Source organism: Thunnus albacares, chromosome 18, assembly GCF_914725855.1.
Source record: "Thunnus albacares chromosome 18, fThuAlb1.1, whole genome shotgun sequence".
Classification (NCBI taxonomy): Eukaryota; Metazoa; Chordata; class Actinopteri; order Scombriformes; family Scombridae; genus Thunnus; species Thunnus albacares.
In genome coordinates, this window is record NC_058123.1 from 4,033,758 (window position 1) to 4,049,702 (window position 15,945).

The following is a 15,945-nucleotide window of genomic DNA, read 5'->3' on the forward strand; positions in this document are numbered from 1 at the left end:
CATAACGGAGCCATTCATCAACCTTTTTTTTTTTTTTTTTTTTTGTCGTTTCTCTTCTCAGAGGTGTCCCGAAACGACTCGTGTCCGGACCTGCCTGAGATCCAGAACGGCTGGAAGACGACGTCCCACGTCGCTCTGGTGCGAGGAGCTCGTATCACCTACCAGTGTGATCCTGGTTACGACCTGGTGGGACGAGAGACCCTCACCTGTCAGATAGACCTCTCCTGGAGCTCGCAGCCCCCCTTCTGTGAAAAGAGTCAGTCACTGTCTGATTTACACACATACTGTACATCTATGTTTGTGTGTGTGACCTTGTGCATGTTTGTTGTTGTTTACAGGAATCCCTTTTAGGCGGTATTCACTGTGGAGTTCACCTTTCCCCACAGGAGGATTTGGAATAATTTTGGTGACCACTGAGCTTTCGTTTAGTACCACTGTTGAGTCCTAATTTCTCCTCAACCAACACTTTTGTCTCTGTGACAAGCTACCTTTAAAACTAAGGTTGCTTTCTGTTCTGTCTTCACAAATCAGGCCTTTTTCTCAATATGGAGTATACCAAGACCTTGGGAGTCCAAACTCCTGAAGATGTGAGGATGTTGTACACTAAATTTCCAATTAGAACTGCAGCGTTCTTGGATTATACTTCAACACAACTGTACAACTGTTCTGTGACAAAACAAACAAAACACAAATGGGTTCGAACACTGTTGATGCTCTGAACCCTAACAAGCTTTTTCAGGATGATGACGGTTGTCACATCTCTGAAAACATTTGAGCAAATCTGCATAATTTTAATTTAAAAATTACCATATATTCAGCGTCTAAATGGTTTCAGTCTTGCCTGAAAAAATATCAAAACTTAATTTAGTGAAACACTAGTCAGCTGCCAAAACATTCTTGATAAAACTGGCAGAGCAAGACTTCCACAGATTGAGAAAAGGCCTATCGTCTTCTCCTAATGTCTTCCCTTAAAGGACAGAAGATCGAGTTGAAATTGAATGCCCTCGCAACCAAAAAAAGGAGAAAGTGTTGCCATAATAAACTTTCCTCTGTTTGAGCCTGTGAAAGCATTGCTCTCGCTGGAAGGGAAAGAAACAAGGGCCAACTGGAAATTAATTTTACTGTCGCTCCTCTCAATTTGAGAGGAGACTGTGTCCAGAAGCAAATTTATAACGTGGAACTGAATGCACCCTAATGGATTATAAGACAAAGTCCCTCAAGGATCAAGCTCAGTGTTTTTTGGCAACAGCATCAGGCCAAAATGTAGTACACTTGAAATATCAAAATCAGTCATATTTCATAATGTACAATATATACAATAAGCTTTTAAACAACTCAGTGTTTAAAAGTTTTGATCGTTTAGTGTTTGGATCCTCGTCTTTGTGTTGTGTTCACTGAGCTGCTGTAACAACCATAGACTGTATAGAAATATGGACGTAGTTACCGTGACGTCACTCGTTGGTTTCCAAAGAGCGGTTGTGAAGCTCAAAGCGAGCCGCTCCGGCCGTCGCCATCTTGGCAGTGCATGACGCTGCCTAACTCCCAGCCAATCAAAAATGGGCAAAGAGGCGGGGCCGAATGGCTGAAACAAGCTACCTAGCGGCTGGCGGACCTGTCACTCAAAGCAGCCATGTCCTTCATTATGCATAACTTTACGGCTTAATAAAATTTAAACGGGTAAGTTATAAAAAAATTCACCCCCCGTACAGTTGTCATGAAAGGAGAAATTAGCTACAGAGACCAAAACCGTTTTTTGTACCAGGCTGTAAACATGTTTATTTCTGCTGTAAAGTTGGGTATTTTAACATGGGGGTCTATGGGGATTGACTCGCTTTTGGAGCCTCAAGTGGCCATTCAAGGAACTGCAGTTTTTGGCACTTCAGCATTGGCTTCATTTTACAGCCCCAGAGGTTGCCGCTTAGTAACAACTGAAGCTATGTGATTGACATGTTTATACAGTCAGTTAGGAAACAATCCCTCTTTTCTCTGTTGTCTTCTTCCAGTCATGTACTGTTCTGATCCCGGCCATGTGGAGCACTCTACCAGATCTCTGTCAGACCCAAAACTCCTGGTTGGGACGACCATTCAGTACAGCTGCAACCCGGGTTTCGTCCTGCAGGGTGGCGCCACCATCACCTGCTACGGCCGCGAGCCGGGGACTCCGGTGTGGACGTCTCGACTCCCTCACTGTGTTTGTGAGTATCAGAAAGAAAGTTTTTTCACTGTTTCTGGTGCAAAAAGAAGAGAAAACATGAAAGGCTAATTTGTTTTGCCCACCATGAAAAGCTAGTCATTATTTTATTAAACCTGTGGGTTGAAAGGGTCCTTTGGTTTAGACATTATTTGTGTAATTTACCATCCTTGTGATTTCAGAAACCTGTCATCAGGATAGACAGTTTCACATGGCAGTAAGCTGAAGATGAAAGGCTCTTTTCCTGTCGCTGTGCAATCTAACATGAGTGGGTTTGTGTGATTTCTTGCAAAAAAAAAAAAAAAAAAGAAGCCTTGCTCTCTTTCCTCTGCTGACACAGATCACAGCGTCTCTGCATGCCAGAGATGATGCTTCATCTCCTGCATTTTCATCTCAAGACTGACGATGTACGTGTGTGTTCGTGTGTGTGTGTGTGTGTGTGAACGTGTGTGTATTTTCAGGGTTATTAATGTTTGTGTGGAGTGTTTGATATGTAAATGCAATGCTAATGCACCGTACCAATCAGCCCTCCGCCACCTGGAGGAGGGGGTGGAGATTATCCATGAGTCATGTTACCTCAGCCAGAGCCCGTCAGATCTGTCAGTCCGGCCTCTGACGTAAAACCTCTGATTCGTGTTGAAAAACTCAGCGGGATCCGTCCAGCTTTCACTTTTATTTTTATTCCTTCCATTTAGCTGAGGATTCTGTTTCCTGTGAGAACCCTGGTCTCCCTGACAACGGCTACCAGATCCTGTCCAAGAGGCTTTACCTGCCCGGCGAGTCGCTCACCTTTGTCTGTTACCAAGGCTACGAGCTCATTGGAGAGGTTGCGATTAAATGCATCCTAGGAAACCCGTCCTTTTGGAGCGGCCCACTTCCTCTCTGCAGAGGTGAGACTTTTATCTTTATACATATATATATATATATACATATATATGTGTGTGGAATGAAACGCTCCCTTGTGTACCTTTGGATGTATGCATGTACACGATATCTTTGAATACTTTTTTGCCCCATGCTTGTTGATACAGATTGATCATGCCCCTATGCATGCAACCGATGGTTCGCTAAACCCCTTCCCCCAAATGGTGGTTGTCCAATCATGACTTAGCAACCATAAGGCCACAAACATGCACCATGCAAGTACACAAATGGCAAAGCTTGGCCCAGCTGGCGCAAAGGTGCGACCCCAGTGAACATACTGGACGTTCACGAATGAGGGGATATCAGCTTGTTGAAGCTAATCAGAGCGTTTCCATGAACATAGTAGTAACCAAACATGGCGTCCGTGGAAGAACTTACTGCACTAGAGCTGCAATAATCTATTAATTGCCAACTATTAAATAAATCGCCAACTGTTTTGATAATCGATTCATCGTTTGGAGTCATTTTTAAAGAAAAAAATGTCCAAATTCTCTGACTCCAGCTTCTCAAATGTGAATATTTTCTGGTTTCTATAGTCTACCTGAATATCTTTGGGTTGTGGACTGTTGGTTGGGACAAAACAAGACATTTGAGGGTGTCATCTTGTTCTTTGGGAAACAGTGATTGACATTTTTCACCATTTTCTGAACAACTAGTCGATTAATCAAGAAAATAGTCAACAGAATAATAATGCTTAGTTGCAGCCTTATACTGCACAGAGGAAAGAAAAAAGAAAACACGTAAGATGTGATGTGCAACCTTTGAATTGTTCACGGAGGAAGGACGGAGACTTCCTGTCTGAATGAACAGGTGACAAAGTTCTGCTAGAACGAACGAACGGTCCTCTTCCTCTTGTTGTTTCATGCTGTAGTGCCACCTCGCTTCAACGCTCAGACTGCAGCTAGTGGTTGTGCTGTGTGTTAAGACATATTCCAAGGCCTTGTGTCACAAAAGCACTAGTTGCAGATATATGAAAATGAGTGGACTGCATAGGTCACAAGTATGTTATTTCTTTCAATAAGTTAAATGTGTCAAAAATAATATGACAGAAAATGATCCCAGCTTAAACTGGCCCCAGAACACATGTGAAATCGATCTTGCATGTACGTTTCTATAGTTGCGTGTAGCATGTTTGGGGCCAAACTAGACACTGCAGGTCTGTCTTTCTTTTGATTCCTCCACATGTGAAAGCGCTGTACATGGTGCTGTAGTAAGAGAGATACTCTGTATTTAAAGAGTTTGAAGGTTGATCCTTGTTTTAGCCTTTCCAAAACCAAAAGCACAAGAGCAAAAGTGTAAAGAATGAATTGTATTTATCTGCTCTAATGTGAGCTGCAATCGTTAGCATGTCTGGCTAACTAGCTTACTACCTGAACAGTAGTAACCAAGCATGAGATCATATCGTTAGCTTACTACATTGTAGAGTACAGGTTATGTAAAAAATTAAAAAATAATAAAAATGTTCACAACTAGCACATCCACTGTGTGAAAGCCGGTCCAGGGTGCCATCAAAGTTTAAGCTCCGTACTGCTTTTTATTGGATTTGGATTATTCACTCAGCATTATCCGGAATCGGCGTTACATCTGCCAAACACATCAGCTAGTCCTCATCCTAAAAGACTTTACTCTTGTTAAAGTTTAATATACAGTTTCAACATACTAGAGCTGCAGAAAAAAAAATCATGAAACATGTTTCCCACAAGCCCAAGATGACGTCCTCAAATGTCTTGTCACTGTTCTACATGTAAACTTCATATCAGCCCTGCGAGAACGGAAATCTCGACAGGTGTGGGAACAGTAGGGGCATCGGGGATTAGCGAACCGGTCAGGTCAAGGCCGCCTCGTTATAAATACAAACTCAACAGGAAGTGTGATATACAATTTCATAATGCACTGACTGACAGAATGATGTCTTGCAGCCAACCATGACTGCTACCATGGCAACCATGCTTTGGAAGGTGAGTCTGTCTGTGTGTGTGTGCGTGTGTCAGTATGCTCTGGTGCTGTGCGGTGAAAAAAGACAATTTGTTTTCTAGACTGATTAAAAAAGAAACCAAACATCACACGAGCAAAAAGAATTAAAAAAAAAAAGCACTTGACCTCTGTGTCTCTGCTCTGCCTGCATCAGCAAACATCTGCCTGCCAAGTTCATTCCCACCGTGTGTGTGTGTGTGTGTGTGTGTGTGTTTGTGTGTTTGTGCATCCGGCTATTTCCGTTTATCTGTTTACCTGTAACACCCACCTGTGTTTGCTAAGCCACCCCTTTTTTGCTCAGACTTTTAGAGGTTTTATTTGTTTTTCCTGTGATAATATTATCCCTTGAATTAACCTTGTTTTATTCATGTGTTGTCTGTCAGTTGCAGAGGCGCCTGCAAACTCCTCTCTGGACGGAGGGAACATCGCGCTCGCCATCTTCATCCTGGTTCTTCTGCTGTCTGTGCTGCTGGGAGGAGCGTATGTCTATGTCACACGGTAAGCTCTCTGACCGCTCGTTAAATCGTCAAATCACCATCACAGAGCAAGACAAACATTATGTAGGCACAAACACATTCAGCACTCAGGTGATTGTGACAGCACTGTCTGATACTCTCACATGTGGAACAGAACATGCCTCTCTGAGAAGGGCTAAAACAACTTAAAACAACATCGTCAATATTATACAGGCACATATGAAACACTTCAAAAGTTGAATCAAATCATAAATTACATAAGTCATCCAAAAAGTTACCATAAAAACTATTACATAGAAAAATACATAGAAAAAGTATTATATAGAAAAATACATAGAAAAACAGAAACTACTATATAGAAAAATACATAGAAAAATAGTATTATATAGAAAAATACATAGAAAAACAGAAACTACTATATAGAAAAATACATAGAAAAATAGTATTATATAGAAAAATACATAGAAAAACAAAAACTACTATATAGAAAAATACATAGAAAAATAGTATTATATAGAAAAATACATAGAAAAACAAAAACTACTATATAGAAAAATACATAGAAAAATAGTATTATATAGAAAAATACATAGAAAAACAAAAACTACTATATAGAAAAATACATAGGAAAACAGAAAAACTACTATATAGAAAAATAGAAAAACTACTATATAGAAAAATACATAGAAAAATAGAAAACAGTAATACATTATTTGCCAATAGGGGATGCAGGCAAGTTCAACCTAATTATTGTCTAGAATTTGTGTTCATACCTACAACAGAAAAGGCAACACAATCAAAAGAAGAAAATGAAAAGTGCAGCTACATCAACAAATATAAAACCTTCTGGAGAGACAATAATATTCATTAAGGTATCTGTAAAAGTAAAATGTCAATCATACTTAGAAAAGATGTTTTGTTCTATCAACTATAACCACGTACAAAAAAAGGTTTTAGATCAAAATTTAAGCCCTTAGGTGATAAAGTATTAAGGGTAAAAATACAGAGAGCCTCTCTTCTCTTTTCTTTTGATCATTAGTACTACTTCTATGTTCTGAAATACGGGTCTTGGGACAGCGTGTTGTTTTTCCTGTGTAAGCCAAACTGCAGGGATATTTAATCATGTAGATGATTACAAGTAATGATACCCTTGATATTAATTTTTTTTTTTGCCAGAATGCAGATGAGTAAACATATAAACATAAAAGTTACCATTTGATGTAGTGTACCAAAGTTAGCTTACAGCTAATTTTCCTCTGCAGTCCCTTAATTACACTCTCATATCTGTCAAATATGAAGCTGCAGCCAGCAGCTGGTTAGCTTAGCTTTGAACAGCTAGCGTGACTCTGTCCAAAAGTGACAAAATCTGCCTACCAGCACCTCTAAAGCTCATCAGTTAAAGTGGTATCCATCTTGTCCCATTACTCTCCGCCAGAAAGCTAATACATATATTTCCCAAAATGTCAAACTATCCCATCAACATCCCAGGATAGATTAGCAACTGGGCAAAAGTGGACGACTCTATTTATACTTTGGCTTTTATAAATGAAGAAATATTCTAGAAGTAAGCTTGTACGTTTTTATATATTGTTGACATTGTCAGAAAGGTGATAATTTTACTTTATGTTTATTATAGAGGTCCTAGTGGGTGGTGGCTTAATATTTTGCCCCCTCTTGTATGTTAATGAATGAAATATTAGGATATTTACCTTTAGAATTTATAGCAGAGCTTTTTTATGGGAAAAAAAATAGTATATAAATATAAAAACAGTATGAAACTATTGAAAATCTCCCTTTGAACGCTGAATCTTAATTTCTTCTTCCGTTTTCTCTCATCTTGCTCGTTAGGTGCCGATATCACTCCAACTTAAGGCTGCCTCTCATCTACCCCCACCCTTACCGACAGATCACTGTGGAGACCGAGTTTGACAACCCGCTCTACGAGACAGGAGGAGTAAGTTTCCCGTAAACACTGAAACCGTACGTTACTGGACGCCGCTTACTGTCAGACAGCTAATACCGCCTCTTCCATCTTCTCTTTCATTTTTCCAGCAGGACACTCGTGAATATGAAGTATCAATATGAGAAGCCTCACGAAAGACATTTCTGAACAAAAAACGACCGCCCCTTCCCAACTCTTCATCCTCTCCTCCCTCCTTCTCCGCCCAGGAGGAGGCGATGTAAATACGAATAGATGATGTCCAGCCCCTTCTGCCACGAGACGCCACGATTGATTGATCTTGTTCTCTCCTCCTTTTTTTTAACGCGACAGCTTCTGAAGACATGACATGGGGGAAAATAGGAGACGCAAAAGGAGGGAGAGAGAGAAAAGAGACGGACCTGTGTGGATCAGTGTCGCCGGGAGATGATGGGAGACGGAGAACGGAGGGAAAAAAAAAAAAAAAAAGCCCAAAGATCATCTCAAAACATCGAACGTGGTGAGAAAAGAAGTTGATGTTGGGTGTGAAGTGGGGCAAAGAGAAGTTAAGGAGGGGAGAAGGGGGAAGGAGTTGGGGACAGGACACAGTATGAGGAATGTGGAATGAGAGGATTGAAGCACTTTTTAGTATTTTTTAGGAGGATTCGATTCAGATTTCCGTGTGTCATAATTCGATTCAGAATCAGTTCTCGATTCAAACCCGATTACTGATTCAATAAATAGAAAAAGGGGGGACACTACTTTTAGGCTCTTACTCCAATTCACTGTGTGCCAAACCATCGAACCTTTATCCGCTGAACTGCAATATGAAACATAAGCAACCGTGAAGCTAACTGGTGTGGATGAAGGTCACTGACCGACTGACAGAAAGAAGTAGAGAAAGTATGTAAGCAGCTTGTTGGCCTTGTTCAGACTGCCAGACCAAATCTGTTGTTTTTTTGTTTTTTTTTTTTGCAGATCCAGATCCAGATTGATTTTTAGAAAGTCTGGACAGCAAAAAAACAAATCAAAAGAAAATCAGATCGAAGGTGGAGGAGGTGGTTGGAAAATCGATTTCTACAGATGCGTCTCAGTCCGGACGCTCAAATCAGATTTCAAAGTGTCTTTTTACAATTTACGATTTCATTTAGCAGCGACGTACATCTGACAGCTGATACAACACAAGCAGGGATCTAGTCAGGAGAGAACAACACCAGTAAGTGCTATAAAGCTAAGTTTGAGTCCGATGGGACGTAGATGCCAACAGGCGGTGCACAGAGGCAGATATTTCTTTTTTCTCCTAAAGATCGAACAGAGTTTGGTAACTCGTTCCACTGACGCAACACAATCATAGACTGTATAAAAATATGGACGTAGTTACCGTGACGTCACTCGTTGGTGTCTGAAGAGCGGTTGTGAAGCTCAAAGCGAGCCGCTCCGGCCGTCGCCATCTTGGCAGTACGTGATGCTGCCTAACTCCCAGCCAATCAAAAATGGGCAAAGAGGCGGGCCGAATGGCTGAAACAAGCCAGCTAGCGGCTGGCGGACCTGTCACTCAAAGCAGCCATGTCCGTCATTATGCAGAACTTTACGGCTTAATAAAATTTAAACAGGTGAGTTATAAAAACATTCACCCCCCGTACAGTTGTCATGAAAGAGGAAATTAGCTACAGAGACCAAAACCATTGTTTGTACCAGGCTGTAAACATGTTTATTTCTGCTGTAAAGTTGGGCATTTTAACATGGGGGTCTATGGGGATTGACTCGCTTTTGGAGCCTCAAGTGGCCATTTGAGGAACTGCACTTTTTGGCACTTCTGCATTGGCTTAAGTTTTTCAGCCCCAGCAGTTGCCGCTTGAACGCAACACACAAATCCAGAGTGACTGAGGTGCATCAGAGCAGCATGGAGGACAAAACAACAACAGTCTGTTGACAGACGCTGAAATAAATAGTCTGCCGGCACATTTGGGGGGGATGATGGATCTCTATTTCTCATGCTTCCGTGTTGGAATGCCGCGTCACTAGTGTACGTAGTTACTGACGCCTACGTCGTTACCCATGCAGATAGGTTGGTGATGTCTGGACGCACAAATCCGATCTGATCACTTGCAGATAACAGTGTCGTCTGTCTCAAAGATCTGATTTAAGAAATAAATCTGATTTGCCTGCAGTCTGAACAAAGCCTTTGTTTTTAATTTGGAAGCATCTTCCAGTCATTTGCCTGTATGAGAGACATCAAATCAAAGTGTCATTTACTGACCAACATCACAGCTTCAGTGTTTGTTGTAAAAACACAAGTTGGTGTGTGTGTAATGGAGTAAGATGGGAAAAAAAGAGTCGTGTCTAGTTTCATGAAAAATGATCGTTCTCTAAAACGCTGTGAAAATGAAACAGACTACGGAACCACTTATTTTCTTCACAGGTTGAAGTTTTAGTTTTAGTTACTCTGTGGGTGATGGAAGATTCACTAAATACTTCACAGCTTCATCTTGCAAAGATAATTATTAATATGCCCCACACAAGTACGTAAACGCACACACTTCAAGCTACACAAGATCGATTCCATGTGTTGCTGCGTTTAGTAGTTCACCACCTGAATATTCTTAACACGATGCTAGAGCGACTTGTAGCCTGAGCGTTGCAGCTAGGGGGAGCTATAACAAGAAACAACAAGAGAAAGCTGATTCCTTTACAATCACGCTGAGCAGTTATGAACCGTCCTTCCTTGGTGAGCAATTCAAACGTTGCACATCTTTTCTTTTTTTTCTTTCTTCAAGTACAACAGTAAACACAGACGCCATGTTTGTTTAGTTCTGCGTTCATGGAAATGCTCTGGTTAGCTTTAACGAGACGATATTGGCTAGCTAGACTGAGATTGAGCGTTTACATGCGCACCAGTATCCCAGTTCTGAGTCTTATCCTGGTTTTGATCATATTGGGGATGGGAAAGTCTTTACATGGTTTACATGATTCAAACAGTATCCAGGTTTCTGATCATCTGTGTCCAGTTGTGTCTTGATTCCTCAACATCGAATCCACTATGTTGTTTTCATGCGACAGTGTCCTGGTTTCTATTGGACTGCTACAGATAGCATATCCAGGTTTTTCAATGCTGGGATAAGGCCTCATCCAGGTTTCTGGAACCACAAAGGTGTTTTCATGTGCAAAACATAAACAGGATACTAGTGTGCATGTAAACGGTAGGGGTGTGCCCGAATACAAATACATTATTCGGCAAAGCACAAATAGTGTTTTTGTTGGGTTTTTTTTTTTTTTTTTACGAATATTTGTTTCATACAAATATTTTTTTTAAAGTATTTGTTTTTGGGAAGAAAAAAACAAAACATGTCAAATACCAGGGAGCAGGTCAGTTAAAGTCGCTATCTCAGTGTCTCTCCTCTGCTCCGCTGTGACGTCTATCAGCAGGTCTCAATGAGGGGAGTCACATCCACCTGCTACATGACGCACATTTCTTAATTTGGACATCACTAAACAAAAACAGGATTTTTAAGCCTCTTTCCACTTTTATTTGAATACAAATACAAATAATTTTGCTGCCTCAAGAAATACAGATACAAATACAAATACTGGGCTCTCTGCACATCCCTAGTAAACGCACTCCCGGTTGAGCGTTTGCTCCTCCCCGGCCAGGCGTCGCCATTTGCGTACTTGCGTGGGGCATGTTTAGTCTGTAGTCATAAAACGTCCGATCACTGTTGAGCCTTTGTTCTGTGTAACTCAATGATTGGTTCCAGGTGAGCAGATCACATGGCAGCAGATGAGATCTGCACACTGTTTAAAAAACTTGTTTTGCACAATGTGTTGAGCTGCAACAAATGTTTTGAAGAGGATTTTTTTTTCCTCTCTGGAGTTTTTAAACAGTATGTGGACCATATCTGCTGCCGTGTAGTGTTTGTTTCATTAGATGCAACCAAACGTTTGCATTTTTCACAAGTTGAACTACAAGATAACTCGTGTGTACTGTAAACAGTTCCATATTTGTAGTTTCGCCAGCGTAATGTTATTAGCTAATGTAATTACAAAAATCAATTTATGGCTTTTGTTAATTGATTCAGAACCACGATTTTTATGTGAACCGTTATTTATTCACCTACCATTAATGTTTTTGTCTCTCTTATTAGCAATTTAGTGGAAAAAAATGCTGGAAAATGTGTCAGCAAGTGTGAGAGTTGAGGGCATAAATCGGAAAGTAGGAGGATGGGTTTTCAGTTTTTTGTTTACATCCACACAAGTCACCATCTGATGCCATAAAATGATAATAACAGGAGGGAAATAATGTTCAGTTGCTTCCAGTCCAACGCAGGATGTCAGCTGTCTCCTGTCCCCAAACTCCCTCCTGCCTGCAGTCGCCTTCAAGGCTTTTTTACTCCAGCCGGTCCAGGTCTGGCTGTAGCTGTAGTTAAATGGTATTTAAATCTGTGACTTTATGGGGCCAGTGCAGTACTGTTGTCTTATTTCTCTCACATGTAGTTAGACTGATGACTGTGTGTAGACTGGCCTCAGAGTCTCCAGCTCTGCACCGGCTGATGATTAAAAAGGAAAAATCGAAAACACACATTGTCGCAGATGTGGAGGCTGCAATGTGAATAGCGTAGCCGTAGTTAACTGACCGACCTTCGAGTGCAAACTCAATCAACCCACCAGATGATGTATTTATTTTGATGTACTGTATATGTGATGTTTTATGCAGATTGATAAATGTACATTTTCATTATGAGAAGACAAATGTTAACAGTTTCCCTAAATAAATGGTAAAACTTGAATAAAAAAGTACAGAAGATTCTTTCTAAATATTGAGTTGTGTTCAGTTCATTTCTTCTGCGTCATGTTTTCTTTTCAGGGGACAAAAGAAGGAAGCAGAATATAATTCATTAATTCATCTATTGTCATCCACAAAACATCTGTCTCACACATCTGTCTGTGTTCTGTTCACAGCTCTCTCTGAAGTCTTTCCAGAGGTTTTATAGCAGTGAACAAACTTGTTTTCTAATGGAAATGGTTGTTAACTCTGTTTCGTTCAATTTTCCCCTTTATTTATTATTCATAGGTGACAATGCACATTAATCAATAATGACATTTAACAACATCAGACTAAATGCGCCGGGCTTCGCTCAACCACTAATTTGCATCTGTAGTCCTGACGCGATTAAAAACAGATGAAGCACTTCATATAATCAAAATGAGAGGAGAGACTTTTAAAAAGAAATGCTTCGTCCTAACAATCCTAAATAAGCAATACAATACATACCAAATTTAAAACACTAAAAACTAGTTCATCTATAAAAACACTCAGAGTCTCTTATTAGCTTCAACAAGGAATGTATTGCACATTTTCTGTCATTTTTTTCTTTCATCTGCAATCAAAATTTAAGATGGATAATATAAATGTTGCTTTTAGAAAAACTTTAAAGTCCCCATCCGCTCAAAAATGTGTTTTGCTTCTTGTTCCGTCACTCGAATGTTTGAGCTTCGCCGTGCAGAAAGATGTATGTGTTTGATTTTGACACCAGAAGGCTGTTTTCATATTTATCTGCTGCAGGAGGAAAGTTTCTCACCTTAGAGTTTAATGATTTGTGACATCACAGGTAGTTTGGAGCCAATCATAGTCCGGTATGCAGCTTATACAAATATGATGTGGAAGCTGGAAACCTCCTGTACACATACACTGAGAATGAGGGAAAAACATGTCAAACACAACTTATTATGCAAAGAAGATTATTATTATATGTTTGTATGTTAAAACGTGTCTGGAGGGAATCTTTCATTAACATTTAAACTTGTTTCTTCTTCTTATAGCTGTAACGTGCCAACTAGAACTCTCAGATCTTCCTCTGGCTTCTTTTTAGAGGTTCATGTTTCCCAAAAGAAATCTGGTGAAGCTGCTTCCTGTTTTTATGCCCCTAAACTGTGGAACATCCTCCGCTTGGATCTTAGAGCAGCAACTCTAGGTTATCTTTAAACAGAAATTAAAGACCTATATATCTTTTTAATATGGCTTTCTTTAATTTCACCTTATTAAATTTTAATTCTTGGTATTTATACGATTGTTCCTATTGGCCTTATTCATATTGTTTTTAATGTTTTATTATATTGTTATCAAGCAGCAGCTGCCACATCTTGAAGCTGAAGCACCTTGACGTGCCACCGAAGGCCGAAAGACGCCCCAACTTCTCAGTCAATCATTGTTTTCAATGAGTCATTATGGTCTCAATCACTAAATTCAGCCCCTCTAATACGTGTGCTGGTGGTTGTTTTGGAAATTATTGCTCCGTTAATAACATTTGAAGACCTACAGTAGTTTTGATGTCTGCCATGTGTCGTTGATTGACAGCTGTGATTGACAGTTGGCTGACCTGCTGCTCTGGGACTCACACTGAGTCGGATTATTGTTGCAATGTTTCACTAAGTTTAATGTTACTTGATTACGATACCTGCCCTGTTAGTACAAGCTAGCTAAAGTAGCTAACGTTAGCCCAAGTGTGCAGCGCTCGGTGTTCCCAGTAAGCTAACGTTAGCTTGGGTCTGAGGTAGTGGGGCGTGTTTCCCATGGATGTATAAAGAGAACTGGATACAGCGTTGGAGGCGGGGCCACGTTCATTCCTATGAAAGTTGCTCAGTGGAGCATGAAGCAAAAAAAAATCAACTTCCTGGTATGAAAGTACCCGGATCTTCCGCATTGTGCGGCCCATAGAGCATGCAGTGACTTTCGTCGGCTACTTCCAGTTTAGCCCTCCAGCTAACTTGAATGGGGATAAAACAATTCTATCATGCGGCTCTTTGAGGCTTTTGAAATGTGATCGGACCAAACGGATTTAATTCTGATGGTGAAACAAGGTATTTTGTGGGTGTTGTGACGCTCAGAAAAATGTATCTGCTGATTTACAGACGTCTCTTTCACAATGTAAGTCTATGGGAAAAAGTTTTTTGGGCCAGTGTGCATCACGTGATGTTGTAATTACACGGTTTGACCGCTATGTCAAATTTGCTGGCGCTCTTCCTGTATCCAGTTCTCTTTATACATCCATGGTGTTTCCAGAGCGTGAAAGGCAACACCTCAAACTCCTTATCCGGAAGGTTCTGGCTCCAAATGGGAAAAGTTTCAAACCAGCTTCAATGAAACCAGCGGGTGACTTCCCACCTCGCTACATCCATCTTTATACTGTCAGTGGTTGTGATCTATTGGTACTTTTCTTTTCATTTTTCAAATTATTGTTGTTGTTATTACTTTGGTTGCAGCAGAAATGCGTCTTTTCTGCTCTCCAACCCCCATCATAAAAAAAAGAAAAAAAGATTTTAATCATCTTAATTGTTCTGAAAAGTTTCTTTGAAGTATGAACTCCTTACTTTCACCCCAGTGTGCAGTTTTGGCATGCGTTCAGTTTGACAAGCAAGTTTTTCTGGAGTGCTGTTCTCGTCTTGCAAATATACCCTGATGGGTGGGCGGCAAATCCTGCCCCGCAGCATTTCCCTGCCTCCAGCCCGTTTTAATGTCCTAATGATTCCTTCTGTTGCCACCGTGAATGCTAATAAGGAGATAATGCTTCCTGCAAGCATAGCAATTTCCAGAGGCTTTCCTGCTGCGGTTAATTTGACTCTTGAGAAGCTTTTAACCAGATGCTTAATGATATTAGGCACTCTGAGCAAACTGAGTGCCACCCACACAAGTTTAATGATCCAAAGGCATTTCACACAGCCAGAAATACATTACATTTATGTCTACATTTAGAACATTTAGTCGGTGCTATTACCCAGAGAGATTCTAATGAGTTCAGAAACACGAGGAGATCATCAATATTACAAGCAGCTAACAGCGTGGGTCAAACCTACACTATAGATGCAGCAAATGTGTGTCAAGGATATTTATGTATAATAGACAGGCAAACTTTTGTTTTGATCTTATTTTTTTTCCACAGTTTATTGTGCTGCGGGCAGTCGTCGCTGATCAGAATGTAAAGCCAATAAGTGCAACACCAGCAGCAGTGCTTAAAAATCAAATAGCTAATTTTGCCCTGGTGTACTGATAATTGGATGTTTTATTTAAAGCTTTACTCAAACATTATTCATGGATTTTCTACATTGCATCACTTCATCGTACTGAGAATTGGATAATATGAATGCATTTATGAAAAGTGTGCTAGCTTAGGACTCAGGTTGCTTCCATCCTCTCTGATATATTGGATGGTTTTGTACCATCTTCCACAAATCATGTTACCGAGAGATGATTCAACCCTAAACCCCATCTGCTCATAAGAAAAGGAATTGTTTTCAGGAGTAACAGCAGCAAAAACAAAAAAAAAAAAACCCTGGTTATGAGATGGAAACCTCCTCACAAACCTAATATATTCCATTTTACAGTGTTTCATTTAATGTTTCTTGTGCTCGGGAACCTTCCTGATAAATAAAGTGTAAAAACAACAGACAGAACAAATTACATGGGAAAA

The 15,945-nt window shown here is 40.3% G+C and overlaps 1 protein-coding gene across 5 annotated transcripts in view; it reads left to right on the forward strand.

Moving 5' to 3' along the window:
• LOC122968035 (seizure 6-like protein) overlaps positions 1-8,374 on the forward strand; it is a 31,976-nt gene extending 23,602 nt beyond the window's left edge. The window contains exons 10-17 of one of the 5 annotated variants that reach the window (XM_044332959.1): positions 62-256; positions 2,004-2,195; positions 2,887-3,081; positions 5,035-5,073; positions 5,473-5,587; positions 7,414-7,519; positions 7,618-7,745; positions 7,838-8,374. In XM_044332959.1, coding sequence (XP_044188894.1) covers positions 62-256; positions 2,004-2,195; positions 2,887-3,081; positions 5,035-5,073; positions 5,473-5,587; positions 7,414-7,519; positions 7,618-7,650 — 875 coding nt within the window. In that variant the 3' untranslated portion in view covers positions 7,651-7,745; positions 7,838-8,374. Of the gene's footprint in view, positions 1-61; positions 257-2,003; positions 2,196-2,886; positions 3,082-5,034; positions 5,074-5,472; positions 5,588-7,413; positions 7,520-7,617 lie in introns of all 5 variants that reach the window. The other 4 variants (XM_044332960.1, XM_044332963.1, XM_044332961.1 and 1 more) reach the window with 4 other exon arrangements.
• The last annotated feature ends 7,571 nt before the right edge of the window (positions 8,375-15,945 follow it).